The 25,203-nt window shown below is 34.6% G+C and overlaps 1 protein-coding gene across 2 annotated transcripts in view; it reads left to right on the forward strand.

Moving 5' to 3' along the window:
• Positions 1 to 722: 722 nt before the first annotated feature.
• Positions 723 to 25,203, forward strand: part of LOC128677582 (hemicentin-2-like) — a 195,894-nt gene continuing 171,413 nt past the window's right edge. For both annotated transcript variants that reach the window (XM_053758533.1, XM_053758532.1), the window contains exon 1: positions 723 to 927. Coding sequence is in view for 1 of the 2 variants with exons in the window: in XM_053758532.1 (XP_053614507.1) it covers positions 925 to 927 (3 nt within the window). In the remaining variant the exon portion in view is untranslated. The remainder of the gene's footprint in view (positions 928 to 25,203) is intronic.

A 25,203-nucleotide genomic window follows, 5' to 3' on the forward strand; every position in this document is an offset into this window, starting at 1 on the left:
TATATATACTGTGGTATTATATATGTGTGCTATATTGAGGTATAGGTTAAATTTTGCGTGAAAGCTATAAACGCAAAATTTAACCTATACCTCAAATGCGAAAGTTTGTGAGAATGTACGTATATATGTACATTCTCACAAACTTTCGCATTTAAAATCGCAAAATATATACGCAAAATCTACTGGACGATCTAAAGTAAAGTCTAAATGATTATTAATTTACAAGAATCCTTTAAAAGAAAGAATTACTGAAAATTCTGATAAACTTCAGTTAGGTATACGAATATACCCACGTTGAATACAAAAGAAAGATTGCCCCATTACCAGAAAGATAGAAACCGGGTAAAATGAAAAAGAGTTGACATCGGTGCCATTCGCTACGACGACACAAGAAATCTGCCAGCGACGATGAAATATGAATACGAATGCTAATAGACGTCACGAAATCCGTTCAACAACTTTGCATCGGCTTATTATTTCCCAGACAAGTCACGCTCGAACCCCATTAAAATCACACGAGGAAAGCAAACAATGAAAAATTCTCGGCAGCTAAAAAATACTTTCTAAATACAACGGCAGTACTATAAAAACCTACCAGAGCAAGTCTGTAATTCCGCAGCGGCCCGGCATGAAATATGAAAGACTGAGCGAAATTCGCCCGGCAGCCCTAGGCGCCGGCTCGGCCGACATCGACTAACTTCGGCTAACTTCGCTACGACGACGGAGCGGCAGTATCGTAGCCGATCGCGCCTCTGCTACGCCGTAGCTACGCTGCCGCCGCGCGGTTTCAATTCAAAATATTCGGGTGATTGTGAAGTGATTATTTAGTGAGAGACGAAAAAAGTGACGCATGTACGAGTATGATGTGCTGTGTGCCCAATCAGTAAGGGATTTTGTGATCACGCCGTTTGATGCTGTGGAAAAATGGTAATGTATCGAAATTGTAAAAAAATTACACATTTACAAATGCGTGTTGTGACATTTTCGCTGTTAAAATTGTGGAATTTTAATTAATGTTTTTTTATTCCGGCGTGTCGGCCTTGAATTTTTTAAGGGCCCAATATTGCGTGTCCCGAGTTACGGCGGCTATTCGACGAGGCATATAATCTAAATTTATTGCTTGAATACATTTCACCTTACTGCATTCATATAAAACCACTTAGACCCCTTTCATAATATGTAAATTTACCGAATTCGGCTTTGATATTTATGCGTTTTGAGAGGATATCCCAGTCTGTCGCAATGAAATTGAATTATCATCTGTATTCGTGTTTTCATAGGAGTGAGCATTAGTTAGATTGAAAAGATCATAATTTTTATTACGTTTGCGATTTTTATGATTTGATTTTATGACTTTTGTGTGTGTGTAGGAACGTCATGAGGTTGGAAGCATTCTTTTCAAAATCAGTGTATGATGAAGCAGCTCTCATGTCAATCTTCAATACGAACGATTACATTAGAAATTCGATATACTAATTGAATTGATTTTAAATTCAGATTATACAATACTTCCACCACGGGGCTTCGTTTCGTAAGAATTTCCGGAGAAAATGTGTTCGGGATAAAAGTACCCTATGTGTTATTCCACATTTTATTTTCTACCTGTGTATCAAATTTCATAACAATCGGTCAAGTAGATTTTGCATGGAAGGAGACACACACAAACATCCTCAAAAGCATTTATAAAATTAGTAAGTTATTTGCATTTATAAAATTAATAGGATTTATGACGGTATAATTTATGACAATAATTATGACCTAAAATTGGAATCTGTATTGGAATTATAGAACATATTGCCAGAAAAAATATACTTTCGGGGAAAACTAAGTCAACCCAAAATAAATGGCTAACTGTGAATGGTTACTTCTTACTGAATCTGTTTCAATAGACTATACTCACTGTATAATTTTTACACAATATTCACTACACAACTTAACTCACGGAAACTAATCAGCTCGGTTCAATATTTTGTTATTTATATTTTGCATCTTATTCTTTTATCATCACCCGCTCGTTCACAAGTGTTTAGAGCAAGCGCAATAAAAAAAACTATGTTATACAATATAAATTAAACGCCCTTCTAGCATGACCATTACTGTTTAAAAAATTCAATTAAACATTTTAATAACCTCCATACTCCGAAGTTGTAGGCATTCTTTCATCTGCTAGAACAAAGCTGACGGTTGGCTGAATCATAGGCTGAAAACTATCGATTAAATTTTCTTTCAAATAAAAAATCTCGATCAAAATCGGTTCAGCCGTTTGGCTGCGAATGGTGGCATCGTAGAATTATTTGCAATTATGTCAAACGCACGTGTCGCCTCTGATATTGCAGAAGTTTATTGGCTGCGGTGATCACTTTCCATCAGGTGGCAGTGTTTCTCAAATAATGGTGGACTTTTCCCATGAAGGAATCTCTTCCAGCAAACAAGCGATATTTTGGTAGAATACAGAGTATTAATAATAAATATAAAAACATTATTCAAATAAATATCAAACTAAAACGCATAGATACACGAATGTTTGATTTTATTTTTCGGGAAAAATTAAAATGAAATAAAATCGAAAATTGAAAAAATACAAATCGAGTCTCGCTCTTAAAAAGGAAGAAATTTCTAAATATGACACGCGACTTTTGCTTTAACTTTTTAATAAAATGTGTGTTGAAGATCTTTCCTCTCTAGGGACAAACAGATTCGTTGCCTCAAGGGCGCTCATCTCTTACTCCACAGATTTATATAACACTAGATAGCGCACCTCTACAAAATACTACATAAATGCACGTATATTTTTTTTATCTCTATCCCCTCATCTGAGCGCATTCTTGGTTGATTCTATAACGTCATAGCTACGAAAAAGTAAAAGAGAGCTTTTTTCTTTTTTACTTCAGACGGTCATCGGCATACTTATATATTTTCATTCCTACTTTAAATGAAATATTAACTGACATGTGTTAAATATATTTTAGAATGTGCCATGTAAATCATAATAAAATTACGATAACTTGCTTTTTTTTTTGTTACTTCCGACAAGACATTAAAGTGGGCGTGATATTGAAATTGCACAAAAATTGGAGAGCGTTAACATACTCTGTGGTAAAGAAATAGTTTCACGTCTTTACCTCACGGTAAAACGAGCCTAAACGGATTATTGGTAGAATAGATTATGAATTTTATGATATACATATACGGTACATTGCAACTGTTAGATGAATATATAGTTTATTAGCTTTTGTCCGCAGTAAATTTCCCACGGGAAGAATTATTTTTCCTGTTTCAAAAGTACCCTATATGTTTCTATATAATTCAAACTACATATATGCAACATTTCAAAAAGATTGGTTTAGTAGACAGAGCGTGAAAAGGTAACAAACATAATTTCGCCTTTCTAAAATTACCTAGTTATGAAAACTCTTTTCCTTTATATAATATGCAAAACTTGCTTCTTATTTTCCTTTGCACCCAGACTAGCATAAAAAAGCGGTATCTAGAATGATATATATCTAAGACCAACTCCCTTGAACAATTTCAACGAGATTATGGCCATAAAATATGCATGAAATAATATTTCTTTAAGTTTCTTGTTAATTTCTTCAGCCGTCGAAGCGGAATGGGAAATTTTAAACTTGTTACACTTGAAGTGGTTTTTACTTGATTGCTCAAAAGAAGTGGTATTCCTAATGGTTTTTAATTATAGTCTTGTAACCACAGCTTGTAACTGATAAAGTGAGCTGCTTAGCAGCTGATATAGACGTAACAATCATTTGTCAAACATCAAACATTAAGATCTTATCTCGCGCGTCCTTTTTATATTCTTCGCTGCGACGACCTAAGGCCCCAGGATATGTGTTAAGATGAAATATTTAATTTTTAAAGAGTCAGCTGCGTTAACTTAGTCGGGAAACATATAAATAATAATAAATAAAGAGCTAATAATATATAGTCAATCATCAAAATTTTTCATTTATATAAAGACCAGCTGCGCCCCGGGGCTTCGCTCCCGTAGGAATTTCGGGATAAAAAGTACTCGTATGTGTATTTCCAGGTTACATTCTATCCGTGTACCTAATTTCATAACAATCCGTCCAGTAGATTTCGATTTTGATAAAATGGCACAAATGTTTCAACGTCAGCGGCGCGCATGTCAAAGTCAGCGTCAAAATTGATTGGTGCATCGCCAGTAAACTGTACTTAAATTTAGAAGGACCCGCGCGCGGTATATATATGGTCAATATAGTCGTGTCACTTTTTCTAACATGACCCAAGTTAATATTTAGCTTTCCTACTTATTTCTTACTTTGTAATTTGCACGAGTATTTACATAAAAACTAAAACTCATTGACCGTGTTTGCCTAGAACATTAGCTGGTAAAAAAGCTGGCAATCAATCATGTGGCTGCCAAAGCGAAATTAAAAAGAAATAAAAAAAAAAGTCTTTAAATACTCGTTATTTGAAAGATTTCAATTTCCCTTGCGAACATTTCCTATACAATTTCCGGCGAAGTTAGCTAATAAACATTGGAATCGGTCAGTTTCATCACAGTTTGCTAATAGGGTTCTGTATAATTAAAGTTATAATCATGACACCTTCACTTTTTAAATTTTATGCCAAAGAATCAAAAATCAGAATTTGAAAGTAATGAGTGGAAAAAAAATCTAGAATTGAGTAGGAAAATAATTAGAATGGAAAAAAATTATATGGTGTTCTAAGAGTGGGTCGCACCAGTAAACTTTGAACAAATAGGCGTACTTTTCGTTTTTCTGCGCAGGTTAACGTTTACTTGTGTAAGTCTTAGGTGTATATGTCATCTATTGTTGACGACCTCTGTGGTGCAGTGGTAAAGTTCTTGCATCTGAACCGAGAGGTCCCGGGTTCGATCCCGGTCGGGTCATGATGGAAAATGATCTTTTTCTGATTAGCCCGTGTGTTGGACATTTATCTATATATGCATTTGTTACAAAATATAGTATCGTTGAGTTAGTAGAGAACTTACTTTGGGGCTAGCTCAATCAATGTGATTTGTTCTAATTTAGTTATTGTATACGTGACCACGAGAAAATATGATACCTTATGGAAGAAAGTAAGGAAGGAAGGACTTTTCACTTGTTATTTTTTTTATAGACAAGCGGCCCGCCCCGGCTTCGCTCGAGTAAAAACATAATATATTATAAACCTTACTATCTTTCTTCAACTTCCTCAAGAATCACACAATTGGTTAAACCGCATGAAAATCCGTACAAAATTTTTAAAGTTTATAGCAAACAGACAGACAGACAAACAAACGCGGCAGAGGACTATGGTTTTAATCGTAAGCGACTGTTCTCGATACTAACTTTTCTCGTGACGCGTCACATTTGTTTATGCGTACGGAACCCCGAAACTGATAATGACATGTTACTGGCATGCTTAGCTAGAAATAACTGCTTTAAAATCACGCTATTCACATTAATTATGGGGATTGGGGCATTTGTGTCGTGACCAAGTAAATACACACATGTTACAAATAGTTATTTATACATAATTCACACTATTTTTATGGACTGTAAAATTAAAGCACAGAATATGTTACCAACTCAGTTAAATAACCTTCATAAACTTGTATTAATATCTTCATATCACAACTTAATTTGATTTTTGGCATGTGGTCATTAATACAGACATGCTGTGTGTACCTTCTTTTGGGTTTACAATTAGGCTTGCATACCATGTGTAAGTACTTATTATGCACGGCTAGCTATAATACTGGTACCAATAAATAAATAAATAAATAAATAAATAAATAAATAAACATCGATTTAATGACAAGATCAGAAATTTAAAAAAAATACACTCTAGATAAAATAGATAAATTGACAGACCACTGCGATAATTTATAGATTGTAACAATCCAGCTGGATCATTTCGAAGAAAGTCGGTTATAAAGTCCATCAACCCACATAATATGGACTGTATTACTGAATTGTATATATATAATTATTAAGAAATGGGTGGTCTAAACTCTATAACAGAAAAGAAATAAATTTAGAGATTATACTAGCATTATACACTTGTCTATGTTCAATGCAGTATCACTGAGGAGGTACTCGCCCAATCCTCTTAAGGGAATTCGGTACAAAAAAGACAATTTCCATTCCATTCCTGTTTGAAATTCATCGTCAATTTATTTAAGTGCATAAATAATGTAACGCTGAATCTGACAAGATAAGCGCAGCTCGAATACAAATACCTTTTTAAGACATGGCGAGTGTCCTCACACAACTTTTTAATAAGTTTTCAACAGTGTTTAAGTTATGGTGCTTTGAATAAAGAATTTATATATAATGGTTTTTCTTTAGTTCAAAAATAGAATATATTTGTTTGCATTAACGTATAGCATAGTTTTTTTTTAAATTCTAATAATCATCACTAGTAAGTAATTTCTGATATTAGTTATCTCTTAATTAAGAGTTATCTCTTTACTTAACAATTTTGCTACATTATTTTTATTTAATAATTTAGCTGCTACTCATTCACTCACGCATCGATCTAGTTAGGAATCCAAGCACATATAATCATATTACCTGTTCAGGTCTGAACAAGATTCGCTTTTATTTGGCAGAGGAGAAAGCCTTGCTATTCCCTGCCAATTCCAGTATAATTTTTTGTTTATTCATCTTTATAAATTACAAAACCATTCTTTTTTACACTCGGTTAAAAACCACACGTTTGTGATTTCCCAAAGGACAATGCAGAATCGACGAATCAATCACCGCAAAACCACAAAGAATGATAAAATAGCATAATCCAAACCATTTTTCACCTCACCAGGAAATCGTACATTCACCTGCATGTTTAACAACTCAACAATGACCTCTTTTTGTTGGTAATAAAGGCGATTTTCCAATGAATTCAGGTAGGTAGGTGTTCGTTCGACTGTACATGTACGTATACAAAACAGACGCTTTTGAATACGAGACTCCATTTAGCTTTTGTTTGTTTCCCTGTAGAAAGGCTTGCGATTATATGAGAAAATGGATTGTAAAAATAATAATGTTTCTTTTATTAGTAAATATTTTTATTATGCGTAATATTCCGTTAGAAGGAATTATACTATAGTTACTCCAGCGCTGGAAATTTTCAGTCTGCACAAACATAGATGTTTATTTAGATTACTTATGCGCGTATACTGAATTATTTCTTATCGATTATGTTCTAATACTAATGTCAGATTTTATTCTAGTCGCCTAAAGAATCTGACATGAGTTTATACGATTAACTAACGACATCTAGTGACAAGTAATCACATACAAACTAGTGGGCTTAAGGGCCGTTACAAGGCTCGTAGCGTTTTGACGGCCCTTAAAAAATAAAAAATAAAAATTAAAAACAAAAAGCTAAATGAAAAACAAAAGTGTGAACAAAACATAAACCTATTTACGACTGTACCCTAAATCTGTTACTTCCTATTACAATTCACAAGTTATAAGACTCATTAAATAGCGTTATTTCCATTTCACCCTTGACCTGGTGACGTCACACAGCATTTCATTGGTCATTAAAGTTTTATGGATTTTCATGTTTAGACGTATTGTTCTACCATTAGAACAAACATTGGGTATGACGAATATAACCGAAATTAATTATATTACGTAAATTCAGGGTTTCAGTTTACTTTTTAGAGTGGCACCGTTAACTTTGACGTTAACTTTAACAAGGGCAGAAAAACGCGACGGCACATTGTCTTAACTTTAGCAGCGCTCCGATTAAAATCAACGTCAAATCTGACGGTGCAACTCACCCTTAATGAATACTGGACTAACTCGCACATTAGCACCACCGTCTCGCATTTATCAGTTTCTTTTGCGAAAAGTCTACAAGAGATTAATTCAGATGAGTGTGAGATTTTAACATGTTCTTCAAATTAAAATTCGAACATATTTTTTCTTTAAATACTGGCTGGTAAAAAATATATCACACGTTTTATTAATTTGAAATAACGCGCATTCAACCAGCCAGTATTGTTAATTCTAATTAAGAATCGGCCATGTTTATTTAGGGCGTATTCACTAAAGTGCTTATAAATAGTCACCATAAACAACCCCTCTGTAATACCTATTAGCATTTCCTGTAGACGTTTCATCGCGATAACTTCTAGGAATTACCGCACTTGATTTATATGACGACTCCAATTATAATACCGCCATGAATGTATAGTGCAAATAACTCCTTTTGTAAGTGACACTGGTACATTAAATTTTATTAATTTTAAAGCATATTATGACAATTATAGAAATTGATATGAAAAGCATCATTGAATGTTTTGGAAAAACCGTGTCGTATTTTATTTAGTTTTTATGTTTGTCGTTCATTTTTTTTTTGCATATCACGAATATCATTACGTTGTAAAAATCCCGAAATATACTATTATTGTCGTATGTTCTCGGTTTTTTTTCAGCCCGAAGCTCAAAGTCCAATAGAAGTTAAACTTTTACATTTCGAAGAATTAGTTATGATTTTTCGTCCTGACGTCAACCTTCTTTGATATTGTCGCCAACCAGTTATTGATGCTTTCTCTCATACCTATTCAGGTGACATTATAGGGGGAATCACACGCCAGTACACACATTTGTTTTTCCCATTTTACTATTCTTATACTTTTTGAACTACCGATCAGAAATCCAATTGAAATTCTCCCAAATAAAAACAATAAAACCGGAGACAGTTATCGGCTCAGAATTAGAGGTGTGGGAAAAAAATCATATGCGCAATGTCACGTACCGAACGAATGGGTTGGTTGTATTTATTGGGATGGGCTGTTGGCGAAGTTTCACACAGTTCGAGTGTATAGTTATTTACATAGATCACCACTTGCTTCGGGTGAAGGAAAACATCTTGAGAAAACCTGCATATTTGTGGACAGTTTAGTTTACTATTATGTATGTGACTACTTTTGCCACTAGATAACGGTGGTCGTAAAAGTATCGTCAGATTCCTTAGGCGAGTTTAAACGGCGAGTTTAGGCGAGTTCTGAATCCAATAACACACTCGATATGAGAGAGAGAGAGAGAGAATAATAATGAATTTCTACTACCTTTCATACAATATTAAAACTCGAAATATTCAAGGTCATATTGCTTCATTTTTAGACACTGAAAAAATAATTGTTTCTTTTGCTATATTTTTACTCAATAAAACACTCGCAGAATCACTAGTCCAATCTGAATCACATTTGCCTGACATTCGTCCATAGCTCCGAATCAATTCCCGCCGCCTTTCTTCCATCTAGTGTCATCTGGCCTTATCGGGCCTCTCACTACCAATGTTTGGAAACTAATCACGTAACCGTTTTTATCTTATTCCGTCAGTTACGTACGGTTTCGATCACGCGCCACTTTTTCCCTTTTGAAATGCCCTTTATTGATTCCCGCTTGATTATGATATGCGAATATAAAACAGGGTGTAGGAAAAATGAGATTTTATTATACGTAATAGCGCTTATATCACTTTTATAACATTTATCGCTCAGTACATATGTACTGGCTGTCCAGTACATGTACTGAGCGATAAATGTTTATCACAAAATTTAGGTTTAAAATATTTATGTTTAATAAAAATAATTCACTTTATGCAGTCATTAAAAGCGGTGGTGGTGTAATGGTTAAGACGCCCGCCTGTGGATCGAAAGGTCTTAGGTTCGTATCCTACTCGTGCCATATGAGTTTGTATACCAATCTGAATCATATAGTTTTCATAGACCACCACATGCTTCCGGTGAAGGAAAACATCGCGTTCCCTAGTGTGTATGCGACTACCTGCCACTAGATGGCGGAAAGTAGTCGTAAAAAGTCATGTCAGGTGCCTTTAGGCCACTTGAATAAAATCTGACACTAGTGCTAGCAATGACACACTCAATATGATAATTATGTGAATTATTTTTTAAGTGCATATATGAATTATATGAACAGTTTATTCCCAAAAAGTCGAGCGTAAAACCAATAGGTAACAAATACAGTTCGGGAACAAATTGTAAAAATTTTGGTAAAGCGATCGCTACAAGTAAGAGTAGCGACAACAGACTATGGTATTAGCTGATGTGCATGCTACGAATGTCTACGAGAAAGATAAATACAAGAAAGCTAAAATACGCTCGTACCGTATTGTAGCTTGTATTTGTTGTGAAGAGAAAATAAACGCTTTTTAGTATTATTTTTACCTTCGTCGTTATTCTCAGCTGTAAAAGCTGGTATAGGGATACTAACTATCACGAGCATAAGCCAAGTGAAGTAGTAGATACCTATTATCTAGGGCTTCATCACCCTAAATAACCATTACACCAGCACCGCTTTTAATGACTGCATTAAGGGAATTATTTTTATTATTTAAACATAAATATTTTAAACCTGTATGTGATAAACATTTATCGCTCAGTACATTATTATTATACTTTTATAAATGTTTTCTCCTTTTTTTAATAAAAAATATTTTGTCTTTATATTCGTTTAACAATTTTTCTCCTCTTTTGAGGAAAGAGGGAGATTATTGAATTATTATTATTGTAGCATTCAAATAGAGAGAGTAGACTTACGCGCAGTGTTTACTAAACCTAAAGGTCGAGGTCGTCTAAGGTATAACCTTAAGACGACCTCGATAGCGCAGTGGTAAATTTCTTGGCTCTGAACCCGAGGTCCCGGGTTCGATCCCCGGTCGGGTCATGATGAAAAATGATCTTTTTCTGATTGGCCGGGTCTTGGATATTTATCTATATATGTATATGTTATAAAAATATAGTGTCATTGAGTTAGTATCCCATAACACAAGTCTCGAACTTACTTTAGGGCTAGTTCAATCTGTATCATTTGTCCTAATATTTTTTTTTATGAAACACAAGTTGGTGATGGTCTGATTAAATTTAGAAAGATACAAATTTATATACTATACTAGTACTATATATATATGTCTTATTTGTACATACAAACTTAATCTGTGGCTATCATCACACGCAAAGATATGTTCAACTCGGAACGCGTGATATGCCACAGTTTAATTCAGATAAAGGTCCAACACGAATACTGGGTTCCGACTCTTAACGGTTGAGAAAGTGTCGGAAAAAAAAGCAGACAAGAGAGAGAGGTAACAAACACCAACAATGAAACATAAAAATGTTATCATAAATTATTTTTACTAAATTTTAAAAACTAATTCGGTTGATTTTCTAAATAGAATTGTAATTTCGCAACGAATCTTTACCTAAGTACTAAATCTTTAAGAAACTTTATTTCTAAAGTACTTTATTTAATGGCGGTATTGACAAAGGATACTAATGAATGGTGTTTAAACTCTAAGTGGAGTTTCATAGCACTTTGGCGATAGGAAAACAATTACAAAAATCTTTTACCGTATACTTTCTGAAAAATATAACTAAACTGATGAGATGTTGCCCGGGGCGTCGCTCCCGTGGGAATTTTGAGATAAAATATAGCTTATAGCAATCTTTGATAATGTACCTTTCTAGTGGTGAAAGAATTTTTAAAAGCCTCAAAAATACAAACTCACAAGTCACAAACTCACAAAACTTTTTTGTTAAAGTCAAGCCAAAGCTTTTGAAGCTTCTTCGCTATGTACATTTACAATTTATCAGGTAATTGTGCTAAAAGTGCTAGTAGTTTATAGGTTTAAGGCTCACATTGGTGAGCCTTAAACCTTCATTCTTCATTATTCATTCATTCATTCATACGTGTCTAGTTGGGAAGATATGTAAGAATGGATCCATTCTTACATATCTATATTATTATTGCGTAAGTCTGTCTATCCCGCTTTTGTACCTAAACCGATTTTAATGAAATTTTGAATAGACATGATTAAACATACGCCACTACAGCGAAGCTGATTGCTACAGCTAGTTGTACTGTTTAAAACTATCGGGACAAAGTGCAGCTGCAAATATTCATAATATATAGATTTGACAGTTATATTTCCGGCTAGTATTACCAAATAAAATATATCAAATCACAGTCAACAGCACATCAAACTAAAAACCTTATTAATTCGCCTCTATCACCGTGATATAAAGTTCAATACAGGGTGTCATGATAATATGCAATTGACTATGCATAATTATAACCTCAAAAACATACTAATATACATTTGTAGTATTTTTGGCAAATTGTTTTATTTTTTCAATCAATTAAGTATATCTATTCTAACAATCTTTTAATCCTAAAAAATTAATCAAACAAAATTGCCTGCAAAAAAAATAGCATGGAGATTTATATATTTAAATAAATATCTATTTTTATGGCTAGATAGGCTTAATCTTAAATGTAAAGTACCAGCCTTGTATATCAAATTGTACCCTATTTGAGGCAAATAAATATTTTTTGATTTCGATTCGATTTTGATCGAATAACAACCGACAATCGAATGACCATATTCCACAATCGTATTCATGATACGGCTTACAAACCTCCGCAGGCCTTACAACCTACTTGACTCACCTAAATAATGAGGGCTGTCACTTTTCGAACATTTCCCTGTGAATAATTTATAAATGTTGCCGTTCCAGTTGGCTCCCGGATGTTTTGTTTGCGTTGTTGTAAATGGAAATGTCTTTTTGCAAACATTTTTGGATATAAATTGCGTGTCGGCAACCCTACGTTAATGGCGAAGATTGAGTGGTCGCCGAGCAACGTACAGATGTCATTTTGGATGTTAATATTAAAATGACTTGTTTCGTAAAGGGAATGCTAAATGAATTATGTATTTTCTGTAACAGAATTTCTGATTTGGGATTTAAATTGTAACTCTAGCATATTTGAACCATTTTTTTAAATACATGTGCGCCCATCCCAAGCTATGCTATGTAAGCTACGTAAAATAGCAAGTTAGTTGAAGACCGTTACGTCTATCTATCCATTACTAGTTTTAGGTTATTTTTCCGTGGACCTAATCGATGGAAGTAATACCGCGTGTGGTTCCGCCTTAGAACAGCACCACTCCATAACCTCCCATGGATGTCGTACTAAGTACAGCCTAGACAGCTGATAGGCAACAATATCATTCCCTAGGAAGGTTGAACGTCAGGCAGGCGGCCGGTTCTAAAATCACAGCTGAATCTTCAAAATTTTAAAGGTTCTTTTTTACGTTGACTCAGGCTTCGCGGTTCCGAACCGAAAACATGCAGAGATGAGAAAGAGAGAGAGAAAGTAATGGATGCAAGTAATCACTCATAAGGAAGACCTGTGCCCCAATAGTGGGAACAATTAAATGGCTGATGATGTCGATGATGTAGGTACTTATTTCCCAGGTTTGGTTTAGCTTAAGTTCTTAATTAGTTTAGCTGGCGGTGGACGTCCGGCAAAATATTCTTTATTCATTCGACTGTCTACTAAATTTATTAAAGCTAATGTTTTTAAAATGAGATTTTCAATGAGTTTTTTCATCCCACATTCTATTATGAATGCTAATGTTGTGCTATGATCGAAATGAGAATTCATTCACGCATTCATTCACGCACGAGAATTCATTCAAAATTTACTGCACATATTTTGATGAATTTTTCAACACCCGTATTAAAATACAACTGTATTAAAAAACAACAGACGACCTCGGTGGCGCAGTGGTAAAGTTCTTGCCACTGAACCGAGAGGTCCCGGGTTCGATCCCCGGTCGGGTCATGATGGAAAATGATCTTTTTCTGATTGGCCCGGGTCTTGGATGTTTATCTATATATGTATATGTTATAAAATATAGTATTGTTGAGTTAGTATCCCATAATTTCCGTTAGTATTCCCTTTTTAGTCTCGAACTTACTTTGGGGCTAGCTCAATCTGCGTGATTTGCCTAATATATTTATTTATTTATAGCTTGAAATATAATATAGAACATTATATAACAAAAGTCTTACGAGAGGCTTCTCTGAAGACGTTAGGAGTTTCATAAATCGTTATACTAAACTGAAAATGTAATATTCATTTGTTGCAAATGTTCTATTAAAAATGCGATTTGTCAAAGTGGAGTTGGATTTGAATTGAATTTTTATTGAGCTTCAATAGCTCCCTGATTGTGTAGGAGCAATTTGAAACCATTCAAATTGTACCTACACTCGATGACAGAATATATGCTTTACAATGAAATCACATATTTTTGTATCGTTTTAGAGTGAGTTGATGATGACCAGACAGAGACATCTTTAACGTAACCTGCCGCTGAGATTTAGACAAGATAACGTATTTAGGCTTTTCTGTGTAGGTTAAAATTATCGTCAAGTTTGACTGATGCAACCGAGCCATATTTATTTAAAAGTGGCTGGTGATGTTGTTTTAAGGTATTCCAAAAATGAAAATAAAATCGAATAAATTTTTGAACTAATAAATTCTTTAAAAAATATTAAAGAGGTACCCCTGGTTACGAAAAATAATTTCGACAGCGGCTGAATGGTACAGTCAACAGTACGTCAAGCTTCTCAAATTCATAGCAAACTCGCCGCTATTACCGTGCCATAAAGGTTCATGCAGGGTAACTTGATGTGCTGTTGACTGTACCTGTTTATGTCGGAAACTGGAAACATCTTTATGTACATAGATATTTGTTTAACACAATATTATATTATAGATGTGTTATATGTAGAGGTAGACGATTTTGTTCGCTCACGTCCCAAATATGGGTCCATATTATTAAGTCGGTTTAACTATGGGTTGAGACCCAAAAACAGGATTTAATTGCTGCCTATCATTAAATGTTTTTGTCCATAAATGAAATTGATATTTTTTGTATTACTTTGTGACTACAATTTTATCATAACAGTTTTGTGATACAAGTCTTGTGCTTTTTTTAAAATATTACTAGCTCCACGAAGCTGATGACGTAGTGGACAATGCGCGCGCTTGGTAATCAAAAGGTCCCTGATTCAAATTATTCGTGTCACACAATTATGTACGCCAGTGACTCAAGTATCATAGTATTTATTATATATTTTTTCTGGATAAAAAGTACCCTATGTGATATTCCAGGCTATATTAAATCCGTGTACCAAATTTCATAAAAATCCGTCCAGTAGATTTGGTAACAAACATATACACATACATCCTCATAAACTTCCGCATTTATAATATCAGTAGGATAAAAGGTCTAGCAAAGTACACTAAAGTAAGAATATTAAATGAATATTTTTTTGATTTATCTTTTTGTGCTTTCTAGTACTCTGAATAATATCACTGAAACCTTTTTAGTCTGTGGTCTTTAGGAGTTTGCAATAAGTACTTAAAGTAATGTGTTTCTTTAAGGTATATCCGTCAAAACTATTAGTACTAGAATGGTATAATTCATTCATATCGAGTGTGTTATTGCTAACACTGGTGTCAGATTTTATTCAAGTCGTCTTAAGGCCTCTAAGATTTTACGACTACTTCCATAACGCTGTCTAGTGGCAATTAGTCGCATACACACGTGAACTAAACTGTCCACCAAAGTGCACGTTTCCTCACGATGTTTTCCTTCATCAGAAGCAAGTGGAGGTCTATGAATATTAGGTACTTTACATAAATCAGATTGTTATCTGACTCATGTATATGCACGTGTGGGATTTGAACTTGGGACCTTTCGATCCACAAGCAGGTGTCCACCACCGCTTCAATCTCATATCAATCAATAAATCTATAATTATAAGCGTTAATTTTAATTAAAAACATTCGTATGATTTCAAAAAGCCACAAATGGAATTAATTGACACTAAAATGTGAAAATTCTCGTGATATTTGAGCGGTTTTAACCCTCGGCATTTCAATTATTTATTCTATATCAATATACAATTGTGTGAAACAATGTACAGTTGTATACAATATACAATTTGAAGCTGCTGGCTTTGTATTTTTTATTTATTACACAACTATTGGATATATTGTTTATGTTTGGAAATCAGACGATGGAAAATATGGAAACTGATATTATTCATCATCATGGGGCGCCATCTTCGAATTGAAGTTTGGAGGTCAGCATACGGAAACCCTCGCGGCTTTGGGCCGCTATTTTCAGTTGTTTGTATCTTAGTCCGATCCAATCCTTTATGACATCAAACCACTTTCGTCGAGGGCGGCCAGGAGGTCTTTTGCCAGGGATTTTGCCTTCAAGAATCAGTCTTAGAAATTCAAACTGAGGTCTCCTTTGTATGTGGCCAAAGAAACCAGCTTTCCTCCTCCGAATGGTGGTCATCAGTTCGCGTTGACACTTAGCTCGTTACAGTACTTTGACATTGGATGTAAAACTGGTCCACGGAATCTTGAACATTCTGCGCAGCAACCATGATATTATTCTCTTTTAAAGTTTGAAATTCAGTACGACTGTCAAAACTATAATCAGTTCAAAAAATAGACAAAAAATTGGGCAGAATTAATAAAAAAGTTATCCGGACACCTAGCACAGTGAAAAGGGTAGTGAACGAGTATGAACTATCAATGAACGAGGCGAATGAAAAGTACCAGTGATTCGATAAATATTCCAATTTCGTCGATACAAAGACCGATTTTTGTTATTTCAATGTAATGATTCCAACAACGGCAACCCGATAAATTGAGTTGTGTTTTGTCAGGATTAATTTTTACATGTGAGTTTTTTCTTTCTTTCGTTCTTCCATGTTCGGTTACCTTCGGAGCTATGATTGCCCATTGTCAGCGAAAAACAAACTTAAATAATAAGCTGTAATTGTACAATCGGCCGCCTGGCTCTATCAATCCTTCTAGGTAATCCTATTGATGCCTATCAGCTTCCAGATATGTAATATTCATGGAAGAATATGGAATACAGGCTTAAATTTAGTGTCAGAATTCAGTGTATAGATATTTCTCTCTCAGTTCGTTAGTTTTCCTACTTTTCCGTCTCCAATTCGAAAGGTTGCCGGCACCCCTAGTTGTCAGACCATTGACACGCATTCATACAACTATCGACATCCCTATCAGTACTCTGTATTACTGTATCGCCCAGGCTTAATAGCTATATAATAAAAAAGTTTCATTTAAATCCGTCCAGTAGTTCCGAAGATTAGCATGTACAAACAGGCATACAGATATACCGACAAACAGACAGATATTTTTTTTCTAATTCTTACTCTGTTACTACGTCTCTATCGCCTAATTTTGTTTTTATGTAAATTTATACAATGTATTAAAAAAAATTTTCTACTGTTTTATTATATACATCCTATAGTATTTAAAGTCTGCCAAACGGAAAGGTAAATATATAAATATATTAAATAAATATATTAGGACAAATCACACAGATTGAGCTAGCCCCAAAGTAAGTTTGAGACTTGTGTTATGGCATACTAACTCAACGATTCTATATTTTATAAATATATACATATATAAATAAACATCCAAGACCCGGGCCAATCAGAAAAAGATCATATTCCATCATGACCCGACCGGGGATCGAACCCGGGACCTCTCGGTTCAGTGGCAAGAACTTTGCCACTGCGCCACCGAGGTCGTCATAAAGGTATCGCAGAAAATCCTATTATAATGGTTCAACTCATTTGAATCGATGTCACATCTGCTTCGTTCGCACGAACAACTGAGCTTAATTCCTCTATTTACGTTTATGTCATCTATTTGTAAGTTTTATATTTACACTGTTATGTTAAATAATGTTTGTTACATTATGTAAAAATATAGGTAGTATGGGCGAAGAAATAAGTATCGAAGCTGTATGAAATTGTGTTTTTTACCTAAACCGTCGGCTTCAATCATAAATTATTGTTGTCTTGGTCAATGCAGTATATAAAGATCTTTTGTACTAATTTCCATTACAATCGTACCAGTAATTTCTAGTAAATTGAACAAATTTTTTTTTTTGGATTATCACAAGGGAACCTGACAATTTACCGGGATAAAATCTGTGTAAATATTACCCTGGTATGCATTACTTAATACTAAATTTAAAGTAACCCAGTCCAGTGAATTTCGAGTAACGCGTATACAGACAGACGAACAATAATTCCCAAAATGCAGAATGATTTGTCCCGGATCTAGTAAAACATAATAAACTATACACCTAAACCTACCTCAGGAATCACAATATCTATTGGTGAAAACCGCATGAAAATCCGTGCAGTAGTTTTTGTTTCGCAACAGACAGACGCGGCAGATGACATTATAGGTACTTACATAGACTGACTGCATATTTTGATCAAACTCGAGAGGCCAATTAGTTCACCACCAAATGGATGGATAAGACAAGGAAAACAGAAATAATACATTCTAAATCCGAATTAAACCGGTTTACACCAGCTTCTATTATTGGCATAAAACTTTATGAATATTTTACACGAGTTTGCAGTGTTTGCGAACCTAACTTTTTAGTTACCTAGTAGTAGTTTGGAGAACTGTTGACTTATTTCCAAACTAGGTTGAGAATATATTCCTCATTATTTTGAACAAGCCGGAAAACTGTCTGTTTCATAGCAAATTTACCTACAAAGAATGCTAAGAGTGAGTTGCACCAGTCAACGTTAACGTTAACTTTAACTTTAACGTGCGCAGGAAAACGCAAAGTACACCATTTTGTCTAAAAGTCAGCGGTGCGCCGGTGAAAGCCAAAGTCTATGTATACTGGAACAACTCACCCTAAGCCATCCAGTTTTGTTCAATATTCTGTGTTTTTGTGCTACAATTAAGTCGTAAAACGGCCCCAAATTCTAAGCCTGTTCGTGTATCTAATTATCATACAAAACCATCGACTTATCATCCATCACTACAAATATCAGATAGCGTTAACATAACACATTCGTAGAATGAATATTAAAATACCTAAAAAAGGGAATATATGTCTGTCACTGATATCGATTAACTTCGGCCGGAACTGAATAATATCTAGGACATATTTATATTGTCATCATTTCGGAGTGAAGTTAACCTGTGAGGTTTTGGAATGAAATGTTTAGTTATCAATAAATACATATAATAAAACAGTAAAAAAAGTGTTTCTGTACATTGATCATATTTTAATTTTAAAAAATTTGAAATCGATAGAGAATCAGTAATAGAATAAGAATTTAAAAAGTCTGTCTGTTTGTTTGCACATGCTAATCTCTGGATCTACTGGATGGATTTGAATAACACTTTTTTGATGTATAGCTATAAAGCCTAGTCAACATATAGGGTATTAATGATTTTGAAAACTGGAACACCTGATGGAGTACTATGATGGTACAGCTAAACTATAGGAAATATTGAAATGACGCCTTAACAAAAATTGTTCAGTCTGATGAGCATTTTCTGTTGAGATATAAAAATCTAAGATCTAGAACTCCTGATATGGTACAGCTAAACTATAGGGAATACAGAAATACTAATAAAAGTACAATTAAATTTCCCTAATAATTTTGACTCCTGACCAAAAACTGATCGGCCACGCGAACGAAGTCGCAGGCATCAGCTAGTCGAAAATAAACGTCTTCTCCTTCGCCCAATGCTCTTGTTGGTGGAGTATTCGCCACAAATTCGCGATACGCCACCATGTTTGCTTTTTCTTTCATTCGGCTCGCGTAACCCTTGGTGCCCTTGAACTTCTCCCTTTTACCTCTCTATTTTATCATCTCAATATTTAACTTTGGTAAAGTTAAAGTACTCTTAGAACAGTTAGTTATCTTAACCCAATGTATATTAACTATTAATAAAAAAATTAAATATCATTACATTGTCATTTAACATTTTCATTTTTTGAGACGACTACGTTACATTGCACACGTACTATTGAATATTATGATTAATTAGTATTGAATATATATTGTTAAAACGATTTTGAATACGATGTAGGTACTTTTGACTTTCATGCATGACTAATTTTCAATTTATTTACCACAGATACATTTCGACTAGCCAATCGGGCTTACGTAATCCATCTCTGCTCTTTAAATATTATATTGATTGATTTATAATTTATTGTTCTTGTGTAAAAACAATGTTTTCTAGGTTATAATGAATTCAGTAGTATGTTGATGTAATAATGGTCGATCCAGTAAATGCCGCCCGACTAATTATCGTTTCAATATTTAGGCTCGATCGAATTACGGCCGTCACGAACTCAAATGGCAACCGTTTTAGAGATCCGTTAGCTTCGGAATGGTTTCGTGGGTCAAAGTGTAAAATTATTCAATAAACTCCCTGCAGAGGCTATTAATCTGCCAATGAAAAATTTTAAAACTTATGTTAAGAAAAATTTAATGGATAAAGCGTATTACACAATTAACGCCTATTTGACTGATAAAAACGCTTGGATCCTCCCGACAACTTTGCCACTCCACACATGATCTCCTAATTTTTATTTTACTGTTTTTTATTATTTTATTCACAATTTTGAATTTTGTTATAATAATTCGTATGGCATTTAAATTTTATTTGTAAAACATGTACGTGATTTGTGATCTTCAAGTGTCTGAATTATACTTCTATTTCGACGAATAAGAATTGTAATTATGAAGTCGTGGGAATCGAGTGTGTCATGCTCACTCAAATGGTCAATCTGGTGGTGGCGTCGTGGGCCGGGTCGTGAGGTTCCCTCTATTATGGTTGAGCTACGCGATGGCTGTCCCATGCGTCAACTCGTGAACGGGTGCTGCCAGAGGGAACTGGTCATCTCGTTTCTCATATATTTTCATGTAAGTTAATTGTGGTTCACATCGATATATATATATATTATAATCAGCACTCTGATCACAATCATAACCTGTTTTGATATACCTTTTGACTATGTACATTATGTACTTTTATATATTATTAGAAAGAAAAAAAAAAAAAAAAACATTGTAAGAAACAATAATGGTAAGCCGATCTGGCATGATAGGGACCAACACTGTTCAAATGAGTTTCTTTCGGCATTTCTTCTCAGCAGTGGTCGTTCCGAAATGCCAGTAGTTTCTAGCTTGTGAGAAATAACTATAAATTTAAAGATTGACGAGAAAAAGTGCCTGTGAAGGTCTAATTTCTGAATAAATGATTTGAATTTGAATTTGAATTTGAATTTGAATTCAATGAAACTATTTGATTTTGTTGTTATAAAACTTGGTATTTGATTTAATACTTAGGGTGAGTTGATGTTGACTAACCGGCGCGCCGCTGACGTTTAGACAAAATGGCGTACTTTGCGTTTTTCTATACAGGTCAAAGTTAACGTCAAAGTTGATTGGTGCAATCCTCTGTTTATGTTTATAAACATGGTAACTATTATATTGAGGCTTTAGCATATAAAACACTTATAAGACTTCTTAACAAAAGTTGTTGTTTTTTTATGGCGGTTGACATAATCTGTTGAAATATTATATTTTTAATTTTCACTAAGACATAAAGACATGATGAGATGAGATTAAAATGGTGGCGCTAGTGTGCGAGGAGTAATCGCCTTACATAAAATCTTGTAAAAAGAAAAATATTTATATAGATTTGATAATAAAGTAACATTAAAATTGCGATCAATCGAGCTATAACTGTCCGATATTCAGCATCGGCCATCATCTACATTTTTCCTTTAAAATATGAATACAAAGCTTTATTAACAGAGGTAGAAAGAGCTACCTACATTCTTTTACTCATTTTCTTCGCTCTTTATCGAGAGAATACAGAATATATAATAGATAATCAAACGAAACGGTAACTGAAATAAGCAACAAAGACTTAAAACGTTTTGGATCAATAGAATAACCTTATCTAATTCCGGTTAATTTTATGTATTACTAGCGCCTCGCCCCGCCTTCGCTCGAGTAAAAATATAACAAATTATACACGATAATCTTAATCAGGGACCACACTATTTATTGCTGAAAACCGCATGAAAATCCATCCCACCAGAAGAAGGATTTATCGCAAAAATTTTTTTTTAGTTTATCGCAAACATACAGACAGAGAGACAGACGCGACAGAGAACTTTGTTTTATAATATGTATAAGGAAACACATTAGGATAATGCAATAAAATGAATAGAATTGTTGATTCGCATAAAATTCAATTTGATGATAATGTATTTTATCTTTCAAATTTAGTTCAATGAAATTGATACTTGAATAGATAAAGGGTGCGTTAGTAAATATATTAATCTTTAGTAGAGGAAGACCATGAACAAGATGGAGCGACGATCTGAGGGCATTCAGAAAGAACTGGTCGGAGGTTGCGCAAGATATAGAGAAATGGAAGGGTTTGGGGAGACCTTTGCCCAGCAGTGGGACAATAAGTGTTAGCAAAAAAAGTTCAATTTCCCGTATCCCGTTACTCAAGTCTCGTCCCGCAACTTGTCCAATGCCGCTTCCCGAAATGTAGATGTGTCTTAGAAAAATACTGCTCCATATCATACAAGGCGACTAAGGGAGAAATAGCCTAGTTTAATTGGCAATAATAGTAAATATATAAATAATAATAAAAAATTATACATAAATTTATATTTCAAAAATGGTAAGCCCTTCTGGCATAATAGGGACCAACACTGTTTGAATCAGTTTCTTTCGGCATTTCTTCTCAGCAGTGGTCGTTCCGAAATACTAGTAGTCTGTAGATTTGGTAGATATCATTTAATTTAGAATATGACATGAAAAAGTGTCTGTGAAGGCCTATTTTCTGAATAAATGATTTGATTTTGATTTTAGTATTCCCAAGGACGAGTGGCGTTTAGGATTTTATAACCAATCCCAGCCGAATTGAAGTGTTATTTTTTACGCTGACTCCTGGCTGAACGGTGTCATACACTTCGTGGTGTCACAGGATCGAATGACTGGTAGCATTCGGAGATGAAAGAGATTTGTGGAAATCAGTATAACCATCGCAAAGGATCACAATCGACTTGTGTTTCGTTTCATTGAACAGTGCGACTCGTAATGTGTCTCGCTGGAACTCGCTGGTTTTATTGATAAAGTTGCTATCTGAATCAGTTTTCTTGGAAAACATTGTTTTCGACAATTTTCAATATAATTGAGAAATAAGTATATATTATACTTATGTGTAATTCTCAGATGATGTTCAATTTTCGCCGCCATAGAGCATCGAAGCCAAGGGTCTGTTTTTCTACTTTCCCCCCGCCAGTTCGCATTGTCTTCAGCACCCTTGGCTGTCACACTACTGGCCCGCATATTAGTTTTGACGACCTCGGTGGCGCAGTGGTAAAGTGCTTGCCTCTGAACCGAGAGGTCCCGGGTTCGATCCCCGGTCGGGTCATGATGGAAAATGTTTTTTCTGATTGGCCCGGGTCTTGGACTTCGTCGTTATCGTTGAGTTAGTATCCCATAACACAAGTCTAGAACTTAGTTTGGGGCTAGCTCAATCTGTGTGATTTATCGTAATATATTTATTTTATCATGTCATTTTGATGTCCGGCGACAGACAGCGCAGAATAAATAAAAGAATAGTATAAAACAAAGTCGCAAAGTCTGTCAGTATTTAAGCTTTCTTCTTTAAACCACGCGAAGGATTTTGATACTGTTATTTAGACAATTTATTCCCATTTGTCTATAGAGCTCGTGCGAAGCTGTGCCGGGTATACCTATCAAAAAGTTTTCACTGTTAATATTAATGAGAACATAATGCAAGCTATCAGGATGTTATAAAGTCAAGGTGGTTTGTGAATACATCTTATTCAGCGCCGCGTATCCTGTATGCATTAAACCACATTGTGTAATAGAGTTTAAGCCAATGATATACTGCTTAATAGACATCAAATATTTGTCTTAATGTTATGGAGCAGGTAATTAATAAGACAGTATTAATGGCCACGTGGCAATACTTAACTAAACCCTTTCCGCTTTATTTTACATACAACATTTAATACTCTTATTAGGTGTGGAGTCGTTTTTCTTTGTTTTGTCCCTCTCTTTCTTTTCAGTATTTATACAAGATTGAAATAAAGACACAATACAAAGAATAAATATTCCGAGGATAATCAGAGGATAACGTTTTTATTGTATTAGGAGGTGTAAATCTAATTAGGTACTTAACTTTCGGTATTATCTAGCTCATGGTTGAGGAAAGTAACACGCACACACTGATTCCTCACCTCTCTTCTATTTCTGCGGCCAAACAGCAGTGCTTGCATTGTTGTGTTCCGGGTTGAAGGATGAGAGACGCATTGTGGTTACAGGGTACTGTGGAAAAATATACTACAAAAAAAAGACAACGAACTTGTGGCACCCCTGGTGTAGCAGGCGTTGTTAGGCTGTGGTGACCACATAACATCAGGTGGGCCGTATGTCTGTTTACCTGGTAGTTTATAAAACACACTTCTTGGGCAATATAAATAAATAAATATATTGGGACAAATCACACAGATTGAGCTAGCCCCAAAGTAAGTTCGAGACTTGTATTATAGGATACTAAACTCAACGATACTATATTTTATAATAAATACATATATAGATAAACATCCAAGACCCGGGCCAGTCAGAAAAAGATAATTTTCCATCATGACTCGAACGGGGATCGAACCCGGGACCTCTCGGTTCAATGGCAAGAACCTTACCACTGCGCCACCGAGGTCGTCAAAGGTCGGGATAAGATATTATTAGTATGGATGTTCGTGCAATAAAGTTATAAATTAGTCATTGGCTATATAATGGAGTATTGATGAGATATGAGCCTTTGCCTTCTACATGTCACGTACTAGCTGAAAAATCATTAATCAAAACAGGTTTCCTCACTTTATATATTTTCCTTCGCTGGAAATATAAGGTTTAGAATAACTTTATTCTCATAAGAAGTGCATAAAATAGTTCACTTACTGAGAATACTGACTCATCATTATCGGCCTACCCTTAACCCACTTTATGTGGGGTCGGTGCAGCATGTCTGTCTCCTCCACTTCTCCCTGTCTGATGTTAACCGATCTGTTACTTCCTTTTTAGGCTTACTGAGAAAAATTACTATTTACAAAAATATTGCGTTGAGCATGCAATAAATTTAAATATCACAAAAACATAGCTTCAAACTTCGACACCATAACACAATCAAAATATTAAATTCAACTTGGCGACACGTCTGACTTGTACGCCCATCGAAGACAGACAGAAATATGTAGCGACTAGCGATGTATTAAAACTGCTATTTATACATGTGAGTCAGATTGGTATAAAAATTCATAAGACATAAGTAGACCTTTCGGTTCCCGCTTCATTGTTTATCCTTCATCCTTATCCTTTTTCTCTAGATATCGTGAAACAAAAACATCTGCCGCGTTAAACTCAAAAATTACTGCACGCATTTT

The sequence above is a fragment of the Plodia interpunctella genome, chromosome 18 (genome assembly GCF_027563975.2).
Source record: "Plodia interpunctella isolate USDA-ARS_2022_Savannah chromosome 18, ilPloInte3.2, whole genome shotgun sequence".
Taxonomy (NCBI): domain Eukaryota; kingdom Metazoa; phylum Arthropoda; class Insecta; order Lepidoptera; family Pyralidae; genus Plodia; species Plodia interpunctella.